The sequence below is a fragment of the Gekko japonicus genome, unplaced genomic scaffold (genome assembly GCF_001447785.1).
Source record: "Gekko japonicus isolate JY-2015 unplaced genomic scaffold, Gekko_japonicus_V1.1 scaffold623, whole genome shotgun sequence".
In the NCBI taxonomy this organism is placed as follows: domain Eukaryota; kingdom Metazoa; phylum Chordata; class Lepidosauria; order Squamata; family Gekkonidae; genus Gekko; species Gekko japonicus.
Window position 1 is genome coordinate 194,819 of NW_015174293.1, and position 23,876 is coordinate 218,694.

The window sequence follows — 23,876 nt, forward strand, 5'->3', positions numbered from 1 at the left end:
AAAGCGTTTGAGGGTTGTGATCTGTCATTCAGCACGGCCGAATAAGACCTGCGCGGGAGAACTTGGTGGGTGGCAGAGCAGGACTGCGGGTGACCACGGGGTGGAAGGCTCTCGGGGCAGAGGGCTGCCATTTGCAGTGTGCCACCACCTGGGGAGGGGAAGGGAGGGGGCAGGCAGGGGAGGCCGTTCCCACCAAAGGCACAGGGGGCAGGCAGGAGGGGCGAAGGGAGGGGCGAAGGAGGGCAGCGCACCGGCCAGCTGGGCCCAAGTGGGGGGTGGCTGAATCAGGGGCCGCGGTGCCAGCGGGCATTGTTGCCAGTCCTCCGGGGGGTCACTCATCATCTCGTTGAATCCCCTGAAATCTCCCTCCACAGCTGGAGCACCTGGGATTTCCGTGTCCTTGCCTGAAGCCAGAGATGCTCTTGGGCCTGGTCTTTTGCTTCTCGGCCAGCGGCCGTGTCTCTTTCACCTCCACGAGCAGGGTGCCCGTCTAAGACAACAGTGTGGTCAAGCCAAGAATAGCCTCCCAGGAGGACCAGTTCAGGCCATGAGCCATGTGACAGTGATGTGGATGGATCCAGAGGACCCAGCGTGAGGGGCCTGTGAGTCAGGCCGAGAGCAGGCCGGCCTCTGAAGCAGCCACAAGGAGTCCACACTGGTGGCAGAGGAGCGAGGGGAGTTTGTCTCTTCCTTAGTGACGAGGGGCTGGTGGCCGGGATGCAGGAGAGTTCCTGCTGCTAAAGAAAATCTTGGCGGCTCTAAGTATCTGCTTGCGCGGTCACGTCAGGACCCTTGTTAAACGCAGCGCCCGCTTCTCTGTGCACAGGCTGCTGTGGCCAGCAGGAAAGACGCGGGGCGATGTGAGTGCTGGTGGGGAGGGCTGTCCGGTCTAGCTTTGGATGAAAGATTTGGGGCAGGTTTACAAAGATGTAATAGCTGATTACAGACAGTAATTGTTTGTCTCCGCTGGATCCTGTCTGCAGTTGCTGTGACACAGTCGTTTGCGCAGACGGCCGTTTGCCCTGGGAGCCCTCAGGACTGTGGGCCAGAGGGCAGCTGACGGGCCAGGCTCCTCCCAGGGGATCCCATGCCCCTCCCCCCCCGGGCCCAAGACCTGCCCTGATTCCAAGCGCTCCTCTGCCTCGCGCCAGACTGGTCCCAGGTAGGCGGGATTCATCCCGTGCTCTGTCTGAATGACCTGCCCTGGTGATGTTTCCTTCGCCTGGTATTGCCCGGGGACTCTGCACCAGCGGCTTGGCTTGGCTTGGCTTACTCATGGTTGTTCCCAGGGCTACTTCTGGGCAGGAACGCACAGGAACGGAGTTCCGGCTGGCTTCAGAGTTGGCCACGCCCACTACGGCCAAAACCGCTGCGTGTGCCTGGCTACAGAGGGGAAGGCCTGGAGAGCGACACACACACACACACACACACACACCCCGGCGACTTCGAGGTGAGGGGGCCGGGGGGGGCCCTGGAAGGATCGGGGCGCCCAGGCAAGCCAAGAGAAGGCATGGAGTGTGGCCTAATAGGCGAATGAGCTGTGCTGTTGGGGGTGTGGCCTAATATGCTAATGGGTTTCTGCTGTTGGGTGTGGCCTATTATGCTAATGAGTTCCTGCTGGGCTTTTTCTACAAAAAAAGCCCTGGTTGTTCCAGATGACTAGTGCTAGTGGCTCATGTCAAAATTCAAGCCAGTGGTTAGTTGTCGTTTTTGATTTTGTCATAATGAGGCTTCCTGCCAGAGACCTTCTCCTCCCCACCTCCCAGCGAAGTCTCCCTCCGGCAGGCTTCTCGACCACTTGACTAGGGTGCAAATCCCACTTCCTCCAGAGCCGGCCATTCCTGGACAAACATGCTAATGAAACACAGCGTCGTCTGGGCCAGCAGATAGCGAGGCAGGTAAGCAGGGCTGTACGTGTGTGTGTGTGTGTGTGTGACGGTGTACTCTCCTAATTCTCGAGCTACAGTGGTGGGGGGGAGTGGCCTCCAAACACATTGGCAGAAAAGCAGAATACCAACACTGTTATCGGGGAAAAACCAGTGGGATGTTACTTGGGGGTAGTTCCAGCAAAGAAGGGGGAGAAAGAAGACTAGTTGGCCCCATATTGTTACCCCAGAATACAGCCTGAGCGCTCTGATCAAAAGAGAAATGTCCAATTTATGTTGCTCTTGGAAAAGTAGTGAGCTTAATTTAATTGTGTGTTATGAAAGGTTCACATTTCTTGCGTTGCCCATTTATCCTCTTTTGAACTGAGAAAATAGGTGAAGTTGTTGAATGAACTTTGCTGGCTAACAATTTCCTTTTATAACATAACGTGATGGCTTTGTACTTCAGTATAGGAGCTGGACAGGTAATAGTGTCGTCTGGGTGCAGTCAAGTGAGATTTTGTTTCTGTGCCACATGGGCTGAACATCCCCCCTGAACCCCCATTCAGGTGTGAGAGCCGGTGGTGGACAGGTAACAGTCACCTGGGCACTGCAGCTCCTGCCTCTGTTTTCCTCTGTTAGTTTTCGGCACACCTTCTGGGACTTGCAGAGCTAAAGGAATGGCTGACCCTGCGTGGCCTGCAGGTCGGCTTCCTGGCACCGCTTGCTGCCTTGTCAGCGGATGCCAATGACCCCAAATGTTGGGGGAAATAGCAGATATTTCCCAGGATGATTTTTAAAAAATTATCTGGAATCCTCAGCTTTCCTGTTGAAAAGAAAATTGAAATAAGGTGCCAGAGGGGTGGAGTTCCTGGGACTTTGTGCAGATTTGCCACTCACCCCACCTTTCCATCTCTGCCTGGCCAGTTTGGTGTAGTGGTTAAGTGTAGTGGTTAAGTGCGTGGACTCTAATCTGGGAGAACTGGGTTTGATTCCCCACTCCTCCGTGAGCAGCTGCTGGATGACCTTGAGCAAGCCATAGTTATATCAGAGCTGTTTTTGAGAGAGCTGTTCTTGAAAGACCTCTCTCAGCCCCATCTGCCTCACAGGGTGTCTGTTGGGGGAGGGGAAGGCAAAGGAGTTTGTAAGCTGCTCTGAGACTCCGAGTGAAGGGCGGGGTACAAATCCAATCTCCTCTTCTTCTTTCTCCATCTGTTTCTGACTGTCAGGTACTTCAATAACTCAGCATCAACAGCAGGTCCTTAAACAAGTTCAGCTTTATTGATCAGAGCAAGATGAACTCTACTTAGAGTCTCTGAGTCAGGAATGAGGCATACAAAATGGCAATAGTAATTCTAGTGGGTTCATACAATACCCCCTGACACCTAAAAGCCAATAAGTAACGGTTCAGGGGTGAGCTGGGGGAACAGAGGCTTCCCGCCGAAACGGGGCAGATAAGGAGCAGAAGTGAAACACAGCTGTAGAGCACCGCACATTCCAGAGACAGGGAAGAAAAGAAAAACAAACCCATGGCGGACCCCGGCTTGTCGGGGAAGCAAGAGTGGAAGAGGTGGACCAAGCAAGGGGCCTGCATGTCAGAAGCTTTAACCCATTCCCTGTGGTCAGGAGCAAAATCAACCCATTCAGCCAGATAATACAAGCAGTTATGCTTAAAGCGAGAATCCAAGATCTGGGCAACTTCAAAATGCAGTTGACCATCCACCAGTCTGGGGGGGGTGGGGTTGGGCCCGGGCTGGGCGCCTGAGGTTCAACCCCAAATCTTTCCTGAGGAGAGAAAAGTGAAACACAGGATGAACATGTTTAAATGTCTTAGGAAGGTCCAGTTCAACAGTGACATACAGCAAAAGGACCTATGAATTTCCAACCCTATTTACAGCTAGGTTGTAAGAGTCAAGTTCTTAGTGGAGACATACACCTTGTCCCCAACGTACACCTCCTAAGCTGGGAGACGTTTACGGTCAGCCTGGGCTTTATAGGCTGCCTTGGCTTTGTTCAAAGTCTGTTGTAGGAGCGGCCAGGCATCCTTAACCCGGCGCCACCAGTCATCTACGCCCCCCTCCCCCGGAGTGTCTGTGGGCAACCAGGGAAGGGGCGAGCCTTCATAGCCATGCACTGCTTGAAAAGGGGAGACCCCTGTGGACGAATGTACTACGTTGTTGTAACAATATTCTGTGTACGGGAGTAACTCTGTCCAGTCATCCTGTTGAAAATTAGTGAAGCAACACAAGAATTTCTCCAGGGTCTGATTAACCCATTTGGTCTGTCCGTCTGTCTCTGAGGGCCCATTCAACTCCAAGGGACCTCAGCAATTCACCCAAGAATGTAGTCACAAATTGAGACCCCCTGTCAGAAACCACCTTCAGGATTGAATGGAATTTGACAATGTTATGCATAAACAATTTGGCCAGTCGTTTGGCAGTAGGCAGTTGCTTCAGAGGGAAAAAATGTTCTTGCTTAGAAAACATATAAACAACCACCCAAATAGTTGCCTTCCCCCCACTAGGAGGCAAATTTGTGATGAAGTCCATAGATACCGACTTCTCACGGCCGGGTAGGAGTCAGCAGAGGTTGCAATAGTCCTGGAGGCTTACCCGGGCGGGGTTTGCACATGAGGCAAGTGGAGCAGGACTGTACGTACAAGGAAATGTCTTTTCGCATGCGCACTCACCAGAACTGCCTTTGTAAAAGATGCAATGTCTTTAGATAGCCAAGATGACCCGCCGGTTTAGATCCATGAACTGCTGCCAACACCTGGCTGCACAAGGTCTTGGGTACGAAGAGGCGATTGTCTTTATACCAACAGCCATCTTGCCTCTGTTCCAGACCCCTGTCCAACTCAATTTCCGAGTGATCAGAGTCAGAAAAGGTGGAGGCAAATTCAGTGGACCAGTCCCTCCCTCCTACATCCATTTCCGCTTTCGCCATACTACGTGTGACAACTGCCACACCCAGTTGGGTGGGAGTAAACATCGAGTCTACCACTCCCTCCCTTTGACTGTCGTGTTGTGGGAGGCGCAAAAGGGGCGTCAGGTACGGAGTTTGCCTTTCCTGGGAAGTAGTGAAGCGTGAATTGGAAAGAAAGAAATTAGCCCACCTCAGCTGTTTGGCATTAAGGTTATGGGGCATGCGGAGGACTTCGAGGTTTTTATGATCAGTCCAAACCTCAAACAGCACCCTCACCCCCTCCAAGTAGACAGGGTGAGCTGGATGGTTCCAGCCTCCTTGTCCCAAACAGCCCAATTGCGTTCAGTGGCATTAAACTTCGGCGAAACATAAGCTAACAGGTACAGTTTACCATTCTTCCCCTCTTGCAGGATAGCCCCTCCCATGACCACATCCAACACGTCCACCTGCACAACGAACTTTTTGTTTTCATCCGGATGGGCCAACACCGGATCAGAGGTGAACAACAATTTAAGATTCTCAAAGGCGGCCTGACATTTGGAGGTCCACGGTAGCCGCACACTGGGTTTGGTGCTATCCAGTCCCTTCCCCTTAGTTTTGAGCAAGTCGGGGGGGGGGCTGACCTGGGCAAAATTTGCTATAAAATTTCAGTAAAAATTTGAAAAACCGAGGAAGGATTGGAGTTGCCTCCGCGTGCGAGGGGCTTCCCACCCCAGGACATCCCACACTTTGGCCGGGTCCATTTCCAAACCCCTAGGGGATATGCAGTAACCCAGAAAGTCTATTTCCTCCTTGTGGAATTCGCATTTGAACAGCTTAGCAAACAGCTTATGTTTGTACAAAGTCTGAAGTACTTCCCTCACCAGCTTAATGTGGGATTGTTCATCTGGGGAGTACAATAAGATGTCATCCAAGTAAACAAGGGCCCCCCTGAACAGGTGCTTGTGCAACACTTCCATTGATAAGGTTCATGAACACCCCAGGGCCCCCCTGAAAACAGAACGGCATGACTCAATATTCAAACAGCCCCAGCGGGGTATTGAAAGCAGTCTTATATTCATCCCCCTCCGTTATGCGCACCCGGAAGTACGCATCCCTCAGATCCAGTTTGGAAAGGATTTTTCCTTTTGCCGCCTCAGCCAAAAGATCCTTTATTAGGGGGAGGGGGTAATCATTCGTGGTCGAGACGGCATTCAGACCTCTGTAATCCATGCAAAGGCGGAGACCCCCGTCCCTTTTCTGGAATAAAATGGGAGCGGCAAACGGGGAGGAGGCGGGGTGTATAAAACCTCGGGCTACGTTTTTTTCAATAAACCACCTCAGCTCCTCTTTCTCTGTGGGGCTCATGGCGTAGAGCTTACCCTTCAGTAACTTTTGCCCAGGCAGTAGCTCAGTGGCACAGTCCATGTTGCGATGCAGGGGCAACTCATCAGCCGCCTCCTCCTCAAACACCCTGGCCAAGTCTTGATAAGCTGGGGGAACAGCCCGTAGCTCCTTCGTTGCCAGACCCGCCCATACCGGCTCATCAGGAGGAGTAGGACCCCAAGTGGGGTCCCAGCCATGGCTCTGACACTTGGGGGAGATGAAACACATCTTCCCTTCGTTCCACAAGATATATATGGGTCATGGTCGTGTAACCAGGGGCTCCCCAGCACCAACAGGAATCTCGCAGCAGGGGTGATAAAAAATGGACAATGCTCCCAGTGGTCCCCCGCTCCCATTCGCAATGGTATTTACATGGCTCTTTAATGGAAGAACCATCCATCTGCGTGAACACTATGGGGTCCGACAACTTTTCCACCGGGGCTCCCAACCCCGTTACCAGTGAGGGGTTTATCAAGTCTCTGGCGCACCTGAGTCAATAAGGGCTCTCACGTGTACATGAGTGCCCAAGTCTTGATTCATCAGTCATAGTAACAAAAAATGGGGGGGGGGGTAATTGCTCACCATACGTGGCGCGGGGGGATGTTGGACCTGCTGCTCAGCACCACTTACAGCAGGTCCCGGCCAATGCTTCCTCTAAGCTGTGGAGTCTTGTGAGCAAAAATTCTACTTTGTGAGCTACTGGCATTAAAGTTATGAGTGAGCGATTTTGCTACTGCATAAATTAGTTTGCTCTGGAGCCATCTTTCCTGAGCGAAGACAAAAATGTGTGAACCAGAGGCTAAAAAACTGTGAGCTAGCTCACACTAACTCCGCTTACAGGGAACACTGGTCCCACCCTTTTCCCGCCGGCTCTTCCTCCTCACTGGTGGCGGAGCAGGAACTCTCCTCTGCTACTCCAAACTAGAGGGCCCGTTGTACTTTGGTTTTCGCGGTCCCCGGAGTAGACGCTCCCATGGCCCCAGGGCAATCGGCAGCAAAATGCCTGGCCTCTCTGCAATGGAGGTACAGCCCTTGCTTCATGCACATCTCTTGGGTGCTTCCTTCAGTTTTGGGACCTTCGGCTTCACTCCTGTGGACCCTATCTGGGGTGCCTGGGCAGGCCCATCTATCTTGATCATCTGGAGCCGGGCCTCTGCATCAGCAGCCTCTCACGCCCATGCGTTGGAGGAGACGGGGCGCACGCTCCGCAATATGATTTCATGGATTTCGGGGTGGAGCCCCACCCGGTATTGCTCCGCAAGCACCCCATCCAGCCACCCATGCACTTTGGCTGCATACCTCTCGAACTCTTCAGTGGACTCTCAAACCGTGCGCCTGCCTTGCTTCAAAGTGTGCTAGTAGTTCTGGGTGCGCTCACTTTCCATTGGGTCTTCATACTTAGTTCTGAGGGCCCATATGAACGCAGCTACTTCCTGTAGTTCGGGACCCCTGGCATTGTGCAGATCCACATACCAATCCATGCCCCCCCCCCCGAGTTGTCCCACCGTGTAGTCCACTCTTCGGGCATCAGTAGGGAACAGATGGCCCCACGTCTGGATGGACTTCTCCACCTGCACCACAAAAAAGGCCAGTTTCTCCGGGGTACCATCAAACTTGGCATCGAATAACCCCTTCGGTAGAATATCTGGCATCCTAGGTCCTGGAGCAGGACCTGCTGGAGCCAGACCTGGCACTGGTTGGTTCGGGGGGGGGGGGGGGGGGGGCAGCGCGGCAGCGAAACTGGTACCTGCCGCTGCTGCTGCTGTTGCAGGCGCATCTCGGCTTGCACCAACTGTGCTACCATGCCTGGAATTCCTATCAGGGCGTCTTCCACCACCTGAAGCAGCCGGTCCTGGGCTTGCTCCATTCAGGTGAGGCGTTCCTCCCAACCCTTCTTTTCCTCTTTGTGGCGAATACGTTCCCCTGTCTCGTGGGCTGGTTGGTACTCGTAACGGCTTCCTCTTACTGGTCCGGGAGTCAGCATCCAGGACTCTTGAGCGGTCATATTGAACGTGGACCACTTGAACCCCAAGGGTCCCCTCTATCTCTGACGGAGGAGCCCTTCTGTCACTCCCAGCCCCAGAGATACTGGGACCTGCAGGGGCATCATCGTCAAAGGAACTGTGGTGACCAGTGTGGTGGTGACCAGTGTGACTGTGGTGACAGGTGCAGTAGTCATCAGTACAGCGGGTTCCTTAGGTGTCCGTTAATCCTCTTCTTCACCATTCATTTTGGCAACGATATGGGTAGAGGAGAGATGGATTCCTGACTCTCTGTCAGGTACTTCAATAACTCAGCATCAACAGCAGGTCCTTAAACAGGTTCAGCTTTATTGATCAGAGCAAGGTGAAGTTGACTTAAGACTCTTTGAGTCAGGAATAAGGCATACAAAATGGCAATAGTAATTATAGTGGGTTCATACAATACCCCCGACACCTAAAAGCCAATAAGTAATTAGTGCGGAGCACACTGCAACGGTTCAGGGGTGAGCGGGAGGATTCGCGCCGAAATGATGAGCGCTCAAGGCCAACAGGCAGATAAAGAGCAGAAGTGAACCACACATTCCAGAGACAGGGAAGAAAAGGGAAAAAAAAACATGGCGGGACTACCTGACACTGTCTAGGTTTTAGCTCATACAGTCAGTGGAGGAATGAGTGCAGGATCTCCCAGTTTGGTTGCTCATCTCCTCCTGTGGCGGCAATCAAAGAAGGCCGTCTCAGCGCCCTGTGCCTGCTCCAGCTTTCTCTCCGGGTGCTGTGCTGGGGGGGAAGGGACCCTGGTGGCAGGAACTTGGTGGCAACGGCTTTCCACTAAACAGATTCAGGGTTAGACTGTCTGCCACGCCAGCCTCTGTTACTTTCTCTTAGTTAGAAGAAACATTCTGATTTTAGTGCACCTGCAGTGAATACATTGGGGGAGATATATTTATATCTTCAGACGGAAGATGCTAATCTCTTGGTTTTTGCCAGCTGTTGATCTATTTGGGCTTGTGTGCGACAGTCATGTGTCGTCTTGGATTTCATGGGCTGTTTTTATACCCTGGATATCTCTAGAGGAAGTACAAAGCTGCCAACATTCTGTGCCCAGGTCAAGAGTGCTGTTAATGATTAGCAAACGGTACGTTCGTCTATTGCGCGTACATGTGCAGCCTTGGAAATATGTCCATTTCCTTCTGCTTCCAACTGAAGGAGACATGGCTGTTGTTATACAAGTGGTTACACTTCCTCCTTTTCCTGCACCCTCTTTGTTTCTAGCTGTCATTCTTCATGAGCCTTCCTCCTTTGCTAGATTGCTGGTGCAGAATACCGTTGGCCCTGATATTGTGTGTAGATGGTATTGAGAACCAGGCCGAGGTTGAGTGTTGCTGGCCCTGCAGAGTCCGAGAAGCACTTCAGTCTTATCTCAGGGAAGTGTGTTCTGGGTTCTGTAAGAGCTCCTGCCAGTAGTTTGAACCCTTTCCCCATCATGGCTTCTGAATTCTTGCAGGGGATATGATGGAGGACAGTGAAGTTCACACCGGTGGAGGGAATTTTCCCTAAAGTGCTTAAGGAAGTGGTGATATGACCTTGAAAAAGCCGACCCCTGGATACCCAAGTGTTAGCTAATTATAGGCCAGTCTCTCTCGCTCTTTCGGGGAAAGACTGAGCACACAGCGGCTGAAGCTGATGCATCTGCGTTTGCCCAATTTCAGTCAAGCCTCAGCCTTGGCTTTGAGACAAAAATGGTGGTGGCCTGGGGAGGCAGTCTCTGCACACAGCTCGATAAGGGAGATGCCTCCATGCTGGGCATCCTGGAAATCTAGGCCACTTCTGATACCTGCTACTCTTGGGGGGCCAGGCGTGATGTGGTCCACGGGGTTGCGAGGAGTCAGACTCGACTGTGCAATTGAACGACAACAACTCTTGGAAGCGTTTGAGATCAAATGTATTGATATATTTATATTCTGCTTTTCCTCTTGGCTCAAGGTAATGATTAAAACATTAGAAATTAAAACCACATAAGTTTATTTTTTCCCAAAAACCCCAAATACCGGCCTCTTCCCCCATAAAATATAAAAAGCCCTGCTGGATCAGACCAGTGGTCTATCTAGTCCAGTGTCCTGTCTCACCCAGTGCCTAACCACTTCCTTTGGAGGTCCAACAACAGGACATAGAGGCCATCCCTTGATATTGCTTCCTGGCTTTGGGATTCAGAGGATTAGTGCCTCTGAATGTGGAGATTCCCCTCTGTCATCATGACTAGCAGCCACTGGTGGACATATCCTCCATGAATCTGCCTAAGTCCCCTTTGAAAGCTCCCGGGGGAGATCCGGGCCCTGCGGGACCTGATGCAGTTCCGCAGAGCCTGCAAGACGGAGTTCTTCCACCAGGCTTTCAAGTAGGGGCCGCCGCCCTCCGCCCCCCTCATATGCCATCATCTAGGGGGGCGGAAGTGGCCCTGGGACGGAAACATCAGAAGCACTGGATCCTTGAACACCTTAAATGTCTGGTCCGTCCGAAGGACTGCGTAAAAAACATCGAAGACCGAAGGGATCCTCCGAGGGAACCCTTAGTGAGGACTGTCACCATCTTTTCGGAGCCTTTTTTGGAGCTTTTTGGATGTGAAGTGTCTATATAGTTGGAATGGTTTTAAAATGCATATTTTTTGTTTCTAATATTGAGAACTTTGTTATATTGTTGCGATATTTATTGCTTGTTAGCCGCCCTGAGCCCCACGGGGGAGGGCGGGATATAAATCTAATAAATAAATAAATAAATTTATTCATGAATTCTAGTGGGTTCATACAATACCCCCTGACACCTAAAAGCCAATAAGTAACGGTTCAGGGGTGAGCTGGGGGAACAGAGGCTTCCCGCCGAAACGGGGCAGATAAGGAGCAGAAGTGAAACACAGCTGTAGAGCACCGCACATTCCAGAGACAGGGAAGAAAAGAAAAACAAACCCATGGCGGACCCCGGCTTGTCGGGGAAGCAAGAGTGGAAGAGGTGGACCAAGCAAGGGGCCTGCATGTCAGAAGCTTTAACCCATTCCCTGTGGTCAGGAGCAAAATCAACCCATTCAGCCAGATAATACAAGCAGTTATGCTTAAAGCGAGAATCCAAGATCTGGGCAACTTCAAAATGCAGTTGACCATCCACCAGTCTGGGGGGGGTGGGGTTGGGCCCGGGCTGGGCGCCTGAGGTTCAACCCCAAATCTTTCCTGAGGAGAGAAAAGTGAAACACAGGATGAACATGTTTAAATGTCTTAGGAAGGTCCAGTTCAACAGTGACATACAGCAAAAGGACCTATGAATTTCCAACCCTATTTACAGCTAGGTTGTAAGAGTCAAGTTCTTAGTGGAGACATACACCTTGTCCCCAACGTACACCTCCTAAGCTGGGAGACGTTTACGGTCAGCCTGGGCTTTATAGGCTGCCTTGGCTTTGTTCAAAGTCTGTTGTAGGAGCGGCCAGGCATCCTTAACCCGGCGCCACCAGTCATCTACGCCCCCCTCCCCCGGAGTGTCTGTGGGCAACCAGGGAAGGGGCGAGCCTTCATAGCCATGCACTGCTTGAAAAGGGGAGACCCCTGTGGACGAATGTACTACGTTGTTGTAACAATATTCTGTGTACGGGAGTAACTCTGTCCAGTCATCCTGTTGAAAATTAGTGAAGCAACACAAGAATTTCTCCAGGGTCTGATTAACCCATTTGGTCTGTCCGTCTGTCTCTGAGGGCCCATTCAACTCCAAGGGACCTCAGCAATTCACCCAAGAATGTAGTCACAAATTGAGACCCCCTGTCAGAAACCACCTTCAGGATTGAATGGAATTTGACAATGTTATGCATAGAGTTCTCCAGTTTGTGGAGATCCTCTTGGAGCTCTGTATGGCCTCTTCCAACTCTGTGATTCTATCAGCTCTCCACAGTCAGCCTTGGCCTTCACCATCCTAAATCATTTTGTGTCAGCTGCAAACCTGGCCACTTCCCTGTACTACTACGAACCCCGGCTCGTTTATGAATTAGAAGCAGGAAACCAGCCAGGGAGGCAGTGGGGCCCTTGGATGACCAAGGGGTAAAAGGAGTACTGAAGGATGATGGGGAAATGGCTGAGAAGCTGAATGCATTTTTTGCCTCCGTCTTCACTGTGGAAGATGAGAGGTGCTCGCCCACTCCAGAACCGCTGAGTTTGGGAGGGGTGTTGAAAGACCTGAGTCAGATTGAGGTGACGAGAGAGGAGGTCCTAAAACTGATAGACAACTTAAAAACTGAAAAATCACCAGGCCCAGATGGCATACATCCGAGAGTTCTGAAAGAACTCAAATGTGAACTTCTGGATCTCCTGACAAAGATATGTAATCTTTCCTTAAAATCTGCCTTCGTTCCTGAGGATTGGAAGGTAGCTAATGTCACTTCCATCTTTAGAAAGGGTTCCAGAGGAGATCCGGGAAATTACAGGCCAGTCAGTCTGACGTCGATACCGGGTAAATTGGTGGAAACCATTATTAAGGAAAGAATTAGTAGGCACATAGATGAACAAAACCTATTGAGGCAGACTCAGCACGGTTTCTGTAAGGGAAGATCTTGTCTCACTAACCTGTTAGTGTTCTTTGAGGGGGTGAACAAACATGTGGACAAGGGGGATCCAATAGATATTATTTACCTTGACTTCCAGAAAGCTTTTGATAAAGTTCCTCATCAAAGGCTCCTAAGCAAGCTCAAAAATCATGGGATAAAAGGACAAGTCCTTTTATGGATCAAAAACTGGCTAATTAATAGAAAACAGAGAGTGAGTATAAATGGGCAGTTCTCCCAGTGGAGGGGGGTAAGCAGTGGGGTACCACAGGGATCAGTACTTGGTCCACTGCTTTTTAACTTGTTCATTAATGATTTGGAGATGGGAGTAAGCAGTGAAGTGGCTAAATTTGCGGATGATACAAAGTTGTTCAAGGTGGTGAAAACCAGTGAGGATTGTGAGGCACTCCAAAGGGATCTGTCAAGGATGGGCGAGTGGGCGTCAACATGGCAAATGGGGTTCAATGTGGCCAAGTGCAAGGTGATGCACATTGGAGCCAAAAATCCTAAATATAAATACACATTGATGGGGTCTGAACTGGCAGAGACAGATCAAGAGAGAGATCTTGGAGTTGTAGTAGATAACTCACTGAAAATGTCGAGACAGTGTGTGACTGCAATAAAGAAGGCCAATGCTATGCTGGGGATTATTAGGAAGGGTATTGAAAACAGATCAGCCAATATAATAATGCCCCTATATAAATCAATGGTGAGACCGGAAAGAGGTACTTTTCTCCCTTTCTCACAATACAAGAACTCGTGGGCACTCCATGAAATTGCTGAGCGGTCGGGTTAGAAAGGCTAAAAGGAAGTCCTTCTTCACCCAAAGAGTGATTCACACATGGAATTCACTGCCACAGGAAGTGGTGGCGGCTACAAGCATGGACGGCTTCAAAAGGGAATTAGATAAGCATATGGAGCAGAGGTCCATCAGTGGCTATTAGCCACAAGGTATAGATAGGGGCTCTGGGGCAAGTGATGCTCTGTCTTCTTGGTGCTTGGGGGGGGGTCAACAGTGGGAGGGCTTCTAATGTCCTGGCCCCACCGGTGGACCTCCTGATGGCCCCTGGTATTTCTGGCCACTCTGTGACACAGAGGGTTGGACTGGATGGGCCACTGGCATGATCCAACATTGGCTTCTCTTATGTCAAGAGCAGAAGTCCACCAGTGGCTATTAGCCAGAAGGTAGAGGTAGGAAGTCTCTGTCTGGGGCAAGGGATGCTCTGTCATCTTGGTGCTTGGGGGGGGGTCAACAGTGGGAGGGCTTCTAATGTCCTGGCCCCACTGCTGGACCTCCTGATGGCACCTGGTATTTCTGGCCACTGTGTGACACAGAGTGTTGGACTGGATGGGCCATTGGCCTGATCCAACATTGGCTTCTCTTGTGTTCTTAATAAGTAGTGCCAGCTTCAATACTGATCCCTCTGGGACACCACTGCTGACGTCCCTCCATTGTGAGGACTGTCCATTGATGCCTACTCTCTGCTTCCTGTCATATAGTCAGTTTTCAATCCATAAGCTATCTTCTTATCCCATGACTGCTAAGTTGACTCAGGAGTCTTTGGTGAGGCACCTGGTCAAAAGCCTTTTGAAAGTCCAGGTATAGAATGTCTACTGGGTCACCGCTGTCTACATGCTAGTTCACTTTCTCAAAGAACTAAAAAAGGCTGGTGAGGCAGAAGCCATGTTGATTTTCCCTCAGCAGGCTTTGTTCCTCTGTGTGCCTAACAATTCTATCTTTTGGACGGTGCTTGCAAGATTTCTGCTGGGCATTGATAGTTCTCTGGGTTAAGTCCTCTGTGATTTATATGCATTTTTAATCTGTCCCCTGCCTTGGCTACCAGGTACCTGGGAGAAAGGTGGGTCTTCACAAATGTTTTAGGTAAAAAAGTAGTAAAGGCACTTTGCACTTTGCTCTGCAAAAGGTATTTGTTGTCTTTGCCACACGCTGTTTGTTCTGTGCTGTGTAATACTTACCACCCTTCATGCTGCAGTCTTAATTTTCAACCTTTTCCAGTATCAAAATCGACTCACCCGGGCTCCAAGGATACTAGGCTCGCTACTACCAAGGCCAGGGCCTTTTCAGTGGTGGCTCCCTATTGGTGGAATGAGCTCCCAGAAAAGATCACGGCCCTGCAGGAACTTTTACAGTTCCGCAGGGCCTGCAAGACGAAGCTCTTCCACCAGGCTTTTAACTAAGGAGCCGCCTGCACGACTACCACCAACAAGCGCGGCTTCAGATCCTGACCCTGGTCTTAATATTTGGCCTTTGCCACCGTGTGATTTAGGGAGAGCACCGAGTGGGCAAACTGACTATTTGTAGGTATTCTTTTACATGCCACGTCAAGTAATGTATGAACTACCGCCAGCACTTTAGGATTTTATGATTTTATTGTAACTGTACCATAATTGTATTTGAACTGTTTCAAATTATTTTATGTGAATTTTATTGGTACCTATGTTCCAGCTAATGTAAGCCGCCCTGAGCCCTTGCGGGGAGGGCAGGGTGTAAATTGAATAAATAAATAAATTGAATAAATAAATAATTCATTATCCCCCCCCTTCCCGGATGGCTCAAACACGCTTGTGCCTCCTTCCGTGAGCGTGGGGGCGACACTTGCAGGTGTCAGGGGAGAGGAAGTGAGTGTGTAACACTTCCTTTCAAAAGGTATGCAGTGGTGAGCCAAGCAGCCCTGTTGCTTATCTCTGTCCTTCTCTCCCCGTTTCAGCCCCGGACAGGATGGTGGTCACCGGGTGCCACGAAGCCGCCTATGGCCACTTCGTCCAGGAGTTCTGCTTCAGCAGGTTTAAATCTGACATGGGAACTCTCAGGCAGACGCTGTGGTGTGACTGGGAGAAGACCTTTGGGTGAGTGTCGGATCGCCAGCACTCTTTTCTCCACGGGGAGCCGGAGGGGGTGGGGACTCAGGTGTGCAAATGATGGCGCGGGCTGGCCCCTTTGGGTCACCTGGGAGCTTTCTCTCAGAGCCGCAGTCCTTCAGGTTGCCGGCGGGTGACTCAAGCAACCGCACGGCTCCCACTCAGCAGGTGCTGCCTCCTCTGATCCTGGCTGACCTCCCTCCCTCCCGTCAAGTTCTGCTCGATAAGCCCGGCTTCCAGCCTGAGATACCATACAATAAGCAGACTCACGGTGATTTCTGTGCATGGCGCTGCAGGGACTTTATGCGGTCTCTTTAGTCTTTCCCTGTAGGAAAACTGTTTTGGCCTCTTCTGCACTTTCCCCCGTTCTGCAATATGTTTTTAGAGATAAAATGACCAGAATTATGTGCAGCGTTCCGCATGAGGCCACACCATCCATCTGTACGGGGGCTTCAGAATATATTGACTGCTCTGTTTTCATTCCTTTCTTAGTAAGTCCCATCGTGGAGTTGGCCCCATGCGGAGTCAACGTTTGCCTTGAGCGGTCCGCCACAGGCCCGGAATCTCTCCGCCTTTTGCCGTCTTGGCCGGTTCAGACTCCCATCAGTATGCCTTTGAAGTTAGAGTGTTCTGTTTGTTACTTTTGCCATGTTGCTCATAGACCACCTTTCTCCCCCAAGGCTCAAGGTAAGTCGATACAGTCGACTTGGGGCATCCAGTAAATCCTGCCTTGGGATTCGGATCGGAGAAGTCTGGAACCAAGCAGACACCCGAAGAAAAGCATCAGCATTTATTTCATTAAATGATTCAGAAATTACGTAGTAGGATCCTAGTAACAGCACCAGGCAGTATGTGCCGTCTACCATGCTAGAGGCGACAGTCCCTGACTCTTTAACCGAAGCATCTTTCTGAATCATTTTGTTACATTGCAGCCCTGTTGCCTGTGTAAAAACGTCCTCCTGAATCATTCAGGTTTTCATCGCTTGTGGAAAGCCAGGCGGGCATGAGCCTTCCTGCCCGCTTCAGAGGCAGGCCATTCCACGAGGCAGAGGGGCCGCAAGCAGAGGAGGAGGGGTGTGTGTGTGTGTACAGGCAGTTGTTGATTTTGCCCATTTGCAGGGTGATAACCTGCCGAAGGCCCTGCTCAGGTGAGTGGAGCTTTCAAGGCCGAGGATAAGGAGGGAGAGGCGGCCCTGCAGGGATGATGGGCCAAGCTTTGTATGTGATGCTGAGCACCTGGAGTGGAGCTCAGGAGCGGATGGGCAGCCAGTGGAGTGACTGCAGAATGGCAGCAATAGGCACGTTCCGCCTGGCTGCCAATAATAGCCAAGCTATCTTGGTACCAGTTAAAGTCTCTGAGCGGACCTGGAGGGGACGCCGCACCCAGGAGCACCTCCGCCAACTCAGCCAGGGTCCCTGTCAACACGCCCAGCCGCCAGAAAACAACGCCCGTCTGCCTCGCCTTCTGCCCTTGGTTCCTGGTGTAAGGAACAGGGGGTCAGTAGAGTCAACACAGTCGGTTAATATTTGTTTTTGTATTATTGAGGGTTTTTTGTGATGTAGAACTGGATGTTCATTGCCACTGAGCTGCCTCTTTGAGAGGAAAACAGAAAGGCTTAAAGTGCATAAATCACAGTTTAGAATCAGGAGCAGGAATACCTCCTTTTAAAATCAAGCTCTGTTCAGTCCTTCAGCTGTACTGTTTTTAAAAGCCTCCCTGAATAAAAATGTGTAATCTAGGAAGAGTAAGCGGTTCTGGAGGCCTCCCTGGGCTGCCGTGCTAAGAATAGCTCTCTCTCCCCGTGGCCTCACAAAGAGCAGCTGTGTCCCAGGCACAAGTCGCTTTCCACTGCGGATCGCAGGCAAGGGAAAAAAGAACCTTGGACATTTTTTCAGACTGTTTCTTTCAGTTTAAAATTTCCCACCACCACCACCAGATTCCCCTTTTAAACAAGCTGTAGCCTTCAATCTTAATACTCCAGTTGTGAGTGTCATCCCACCAAGTTTCAGTAATGCCTATTAGCTCATAGTCCCCTTCCTGTATTAGGAATCAAGTTCCTCCTGCTTGTTTCCCTTACTCTGGGCATTAGTTTGGAAACATTGGACTCCATGGTTTATGTGCCCTGAGGTTTTCATTTCTGTACTTACCTGCAAAGGTAATGTTACTGAGCATGTGTGCCACTCCCCGCAAAACTTTAGTGTTCTTATCTCCAGTTATTGGCATCATACTGGGCTTTGCATGTTTGTCTCGTTCCCCCATAGGATTTAGTTTAAAGCCCTCCTTATTAGGTTTGCAAGGCTCTTACCAAACACATTTTCCCCACCCTCATAAGGTCCAAACCATCTCTCAATAGAAGAGCTTCATATCGAAAGCATAAACCATGGTCCAAAAATCCAAATCTTTCCTGATGACACCATCTACGTAGCCAGTCATTGATTTGCAGTATTCCTCTTTCCCTTCCTAAGCCACAGTCTTCGACAAGAAGAACTGACATAAACTCTACCTGTGCTCCCAGGTCCTTCAGGTTTTCACCCACAGCCACATAGTCTCTTTTAATATGTTCTGGGCTGTGTTGGGCAGTATCATTTGTTCCCCCATGGATGAGCAAGAAATAATCTGTGGGCTTGAGTCTTCCTACCGTTTCTGTCACATCCTGGGTGCATGCACCCAATAGACAGCATACCACTCGAGATGACAAGTCCAGTCAGCACACTTTAGCTTCTACCCCTCTCAGTAGGAGATCTCCAGTTACCAACACACACCTTCTCCTATATTGGGGAGCAGAAGCTCGAGTCCTGTCATCCATGGGGGCCTGAGAAATTTCCTTCATGCTTTGGAGATGCTAGGAGAGTAGCCCTTGTTTTAGTGGTCCAGAATCAATATTTATGGGGAGATCCAGGAACCGACTGCTTAGCAACAGAGGCTCAGAATGTCTCCTGATTTTCCTGCTCCTGTGGGTGACGCTCAAAAACCTCCTCCATTTGCTGAGGATACCTTTTCCCTCCTCCTCCTCCTGCCCTCTCAGGAGTGCTTCATGCATTCTGTCCATGAAATCTTTACCTTCCCTTATAAACTGGAGGGTGTACAAGTGTGCCTCAAGTTCCCGTATCTTCTCCTCCAGTAGGGCTACCATTTTACACTTACTGCAAGTGTAATTGCTGTTACCCTCAGGTAAGAATACGAGCATGCCACAGACTTTGCACGTCACTGCCTCAGCTCCCTCACCAGCCATGCTGCTGCAATTCATTGCAGAATTAGTTCCATTTATCTTGCACTTCCCTGATAACTCCCCTGCCACACTGCCTCACACAACTACTGGTGAAAAGTTTGCAGAAATTGTTCCTTATTACTTGCTTTCACTGCTGAATTGTATTTTATTGGCTTTTTAATGTGTAATGCTTATCAGTTTAAAACAATAAAATGTTAATTAAAAATTAAAAACAAATTTTAAAAAAAGGTTTGCAGAAGCAAAAAAACTTAACACATATAGGATGTAAGAGCTACTCAGCTTCCTTCAGGGTCCCCAAGCCAAGAGCCACAGGGCTAGAGTCCTTCAGCTTGCATCAAAGGCTTGCGCCTCGGGCAAGGAGGAGTTTATACAATTCAAGACTCATCCAGCAGAGGGCGGAGCCAGCAGTCAGCCCTGGCAAAACAGCTAAAAGCTACAATCAGTTACAACTCAGGCAAAAGAGACAAACAGAAACAGCACTTACTCTGGACTTGTGATAAAGCAAAAACTTACTGGGCTGAGATACATAGAGAAATGGAAAAAATTGTAAAATGTACTTTTAAGAAAGAACCAGAAATACTACTGTTGGGACTTAAAATGGAAGAAGTTAATGTGGGGAAAAGGATGCTGATGTGGTATATGATTACAACGGCCAGAATGACAAATGCACAGTGTTGGAAACAAGACAGATCCCAGAAATTGGGGACTGGATAAAAAAAACTATTGTTTATGGTTGAAATGGACAAAATGACAAGGAAATTTGGAAGCAGAAGAATTCTATGCAGACTGGAAAGATTTTAAAGACTATTTAGAGAAGTATTGGGATGTAAAGGACAATTTAATTTGCTTTGACAACTATTGAAAAGTGGGTGTTGTTAGAGAATAGATAACTATAAGAAAACAATAAGTGAAAGATATGTTACCGGTAGATGATGACTAAAAGATGGGAAAATAGAAGAAAATTTAAGTAATGGGCTGGAGGTTTGGAGCACTGTGGGAAGCCAGGGGGGGGGAGAGGGATAGAAAAAAAGGATGTATAACAATTATTAATGTAATTTGTATTTGACTTAATAATATATCCTAATAAATTGTTTTTTGGGGAAAAAAGAAACAGTACTTTATCAAACAGGCACCACTCTCCCACAGGCTATACACACCCTCCGACCCTGTCCTCCCACACAGTAACCTCAGCTAGTTCTCAGCAGTTAAGGAAAGGCAAATAACACCACTCCAGCTGCAGCTCGCTCTCCTGCTCCTTCTCAAAGCCCAGTTGACTTAGGTCACCCCTTGTTAGTATCTGAATGGGAGACCACCCAGGAAGCCCAGGGTTGCTACACAGAGGCTGGCAGTGACAAACCACCTCTGAACGCCCCTTTTGCCTTGAAAAACCCCATGAGGGGTCACGATAAGTCAGATGTGACTTAATGACTCTTTCCACCACTGATACAACAGGTAAAAACATTTCCTATTTCACCTTCTGAAGGTGCCACTCTGCAAATAGGTAAGGCCAACAGAAATATTAGACACACGCATTCTCTGTTGTGCCCTCCCCTTTGTGGAATAGCCCGGCTGAAGAGGCCAGGAAGACCCCCCCCCCGCCCTCTACTTTTGTGATTCCTCAAACTGTGTAAAGCGGAATTGTTCAGGAGGGCACTTCTGCGAAGGAAGCAGGGCTTGTAGGGTTAGGCTGAGGGAGGAGCGTTGACAAAGGCACCCGGAGGGGCTGTGTAGCCTCTGCTGCTCGCTGTGCGTGGTTCGCACTCTCCGTCTGCGCTGTGTGTTGTGTCCTCGTTCTGCAATTCCATTTGGCGTATCACTCCTGATACTTCCCCTAACTTCTGTGATCCTGGTCCTATTGCACTGATTGTCGTGCTGTTTGATGGATTTATTTTATACTGTTTAATCTGCTGTGCATCTTCGTGAGAAAGGCAGGTCATGTATACTGTTTTAGAGAGTGTTTTATACTTAGATTAATATTTGCTGTTTATATTTGTATCTACTTGTTGTAACTCGCCCTGAGCCTTGCTGTGCAGGGGAGGGTGGGCTAGAAATCAAATAAATAAAGGTAAATGAGTAGAATACATGTCTAATCAGTGTAAATTGTTAGGGAAGCTGAAGACAAACTGTTCTGTGGCATAGGTTGTGTTTTGGGTGCTCAGAACTTTAAAGAACACTCTGGGGGGTTTTGTTTGTTTTGCCAAGTGGCCCCCTCATTATATTTCAGCTGTTAAGTGTGCACGTGGAAAGGGCCATGCCAGTTCATCAGGGAGCTGTAATTGAGTGCAGGTTTACTGAATGTCCTCTTGGTGGCAGTTCCAGAACTTTGTAATGTGTGATGTGTCAGTTGGTGTTCTAACGCACATCCTTTTTCTCTTTTTTCAGTTGGTACGGGGAACTTATCAACTGTACCTTCCTGATAGCTACAAAACTGGATTGCTACTGGCCAAACAAGCTAGTGGATGAGTTCTTCATAGGAATTCACCAGCACTACTTCAAAAGCTGCCCTGTCTCAGGGAGGTCTTTGCACGACCCCCCCAACACCGTTCTGTGCCCCTTCATTGTGGTCCCAATCTTTGTCACGCTTCTCATGACAGCAGTGGTGGTGTGGCGCAGTAAGCGCAGTGAAGGCATCGTCTGAACCTCTTCCGTCCCTGGAAGCGCACTGCAAGATCTCTTGCTGCTGATGAAGAGGGACTTGGAAGTCTCCAGATCTCACATTAAGGGAACTCTGGTTCATTCATGTTGGACCTGAAGCAAACTGTAGTGAAGAACAGTTTGCTGTTCTTGCACTGGAACACAGAGTTTTAAAAGTAATATTTCTAAACATTGTTCCCTAGGGAAAATCGTTCTGCCACTGAGAGAAAAGTGCTGCAACTAGATCTGTTAGAACTAGGAAATGTGTCCATGCTCTTAATAGCTGAACCATTTGTGATTTGGTATAATTAAGGGCATGTCTGTACTGTTGTCTCCTCTCTAAAGCGCCTCACATTTACTTTGCCTTTGGGTTATCTCTGGCATTCGCCTCCTACACCTTACACATTTGCTTCTTGATTCTGATTTTTTCTTTGGGTCAGGTAATTTATGGAAGAATATTGCAGGATATTTGGACACAGCCTCCAACAGCTTTGCTGTGGTGCAAATGACAGGACATTAAGGTGATTTTAAAAAATAAGGGTAAAAAGATGGGATTATATTTTTCAGTTCCAGATGAGGTCCACTACCAGCTGGGCAATGGTTAGAATGCAAAGCAACACAAGGCAGGGTATAATCAAGTTTATGACACCTGTGGAGAAATGCCACCCACCCAAGAATTCACCCCAATGTTTCAGTTACTATTACTTCTGTGTGTCCTTGGACAAGAGCCCTACCGCTGAGTGACAGCTGTCAGAAGGGAGGGAGGTTAGCGAGAGGGAGTTGCTGAGTTCCCAGCAGCACAGAGCATTCAAGCTCTTAGGTGTGCTAATGGCTTGCTCTCCTATTCCTAGCAAGAGAGTCACACGGAGAGCCATAAAGCTTGGAAGACTAAAGAGAGGGAAGGAAGCTCTTCATTTGAGACCGAAAGGGCCATCTCATGTGTGCCCCCGTGTGGGGAGGTGGGGTGCGGGAGGTTATAAAAACCTTTAGACATCTGGGAGACTCTCCCCACCCCCACCCGGATTTGGGCAGCTCTCTGGCCATGCAGCAGCCACAATGGCCCAGCCTTTCACCAAGGGACTCCCATTACGGTTCACAGAGCATATGGCACAATAGAGTGGGTGGAGTCCAAACCTAGAGATCCAACATAACGATGAACTCCTAACGTGCTGTAACTTTGAGTAAATGTTGCCTGTCCTAAAACTCAACATAATTTAGGGGGTCCCTGGTGTAGGGACAGAAACCTGTGTGTTCTCACACCCTTGTTCACTTGCTAAGCCTGTGTTGCTTGAGTGGAACGCGTGGCTTCTTTTATTCCTTTATTAAACTTCCTCACCTGCTAGATGCTCTTCTGTCTGATCTCTGGGAAAACGCCATGTCTGTCTGGTCTCGGTATCTGGCCTGTGGTGCTGGGGAGGGTCAGCAGGGAGGCACGACAGACAGCCGTAAAGGGCGAGGTTGTGATAGCTGGCTGCAAGTGGGGTTGCAAATACGGTGTGGCCCAGTCTGGCAGGAGACACTCCTCTAAGAGTCACGGTGGGTGGCAGCTGGTGCTTACCCAGTTTGCGACACACACCCCTCCCCCAGGGTTTCCCCTGACCTCCCAGGGATCTAATTGGAAGGAACAAGGGAGGGCTTGTGAGACTCTGTTTCTGCAAAATCATCATGGCATCTCTGTTGAGCCGTCCACTAGAACCTAAGGTCTTTTCCCCCCTCTCAGTCCAAGCCAGTTCAGCCCGGTAGTGATTATTTAAAGTCAGGCTTTTTTTGTTCCGATGGGCATCACTGTATGCTTATCTACAGGGAGCGGTGGCGCAGGCAGTAAATGAAGCCTGCATTCCATCTGGCCAAACAGCGTCAGCTGTTCGAGCCCCACTGTGGCCGGGGTGAGCTCCCGGTCCAGGTGTCAGTTCCCGCCCACCCAGCGGCTCGAAAGCCCGTATGGGCAAGTAGACAAATGGGTACCTGCTCTTAGAGCGGGGGGCACCCGTCCTTCCCTTTGCGATGGCGTGGCGTGGCGGCAGCATGAGCAGCGGAGTAACGGCAGCGGCAGCAGAGAACATGGCGGCAGTGGCGAGGCGATCAACCGAGCGGAGACTGGGTCGGCAGAGTGCGGAGGCAGAATGACGCGGTAGGCCGGAGCCAATCGAACAGACGCCGGCTGCGGGAGCATGCGCTGACATGCACTATGGCCCATACCCAGGAGAAGCCGCGACAACCAGAGGAAGACCTGTGCCAGAAAGAGACGACGTCGCCGGATTGAAAAGACCTCCCGCAAAAAGAGACTATAACAACGAAGACTCCGCTATGGGTGCCTGTTAGGTTAGTCATTTCCCCCTCAATTGTATATGTGTGGCCCTAGGAAGAGATTGTAATAAATTGTATATGCAAAACCGCTCAGAGCCCTTAGGGGGTGAGCGGT

At 49.8% G+C, this 23,876-nt stretch overlaps 1 protein-coding gene across 3 annotated transcripts; it reads left to right on the forward strand.

Moving 5' to 3' along the window:
- Positions 1-529: 529 nt before the first annotated feature.
- Positions 530-23,318, forward strand: RAMP1 (receptor (G protein-coupled) activity modifying protein 1). 3 transcript variants are annotated; one of them, XM_015424061.1, is made up of 5 exons: positions 1,815-1,898; positions 4,710-4,916; positions 5,201-5,288; positions 15,440-15,578; positions 21,203-23,318. In XM_015424061.1, the coding sequence occupies exons 3-5, from the start codon at positions 5,267-5,269 to the stop codon at positions 21,456-21,458; spliced, it is 417 nt and encodes a 138-aa protein (XP_015279547.1). In that variant the 5' UTR covers positions 1,815-1,898; positions 4,710-4,916; positions 5,201-5,266; the 3' UTR covers positions 21,459-23,318. The 3 variants fall into 3 exon arrangements, with proteins under 3 accessions (XP_015279549.1, XP_015279548.1, XP_015279547.1); XM_015424063.1 differs by lacking the exons at positions 1,815-1,898; positions 4,710-4,916; positions 5,201-5,288 and adding exons at positions 530-602; positions 984-1,162; XM_015424062.1 differs by lacking the exons at positions 1,815-1,898; positions 4,710-4,916; positions 5,201-5,288 and adding exons at positions 774-860; positions 984-1,162.
- Positions 23,319-23,876: the final 558 nt, after the last annotated feature.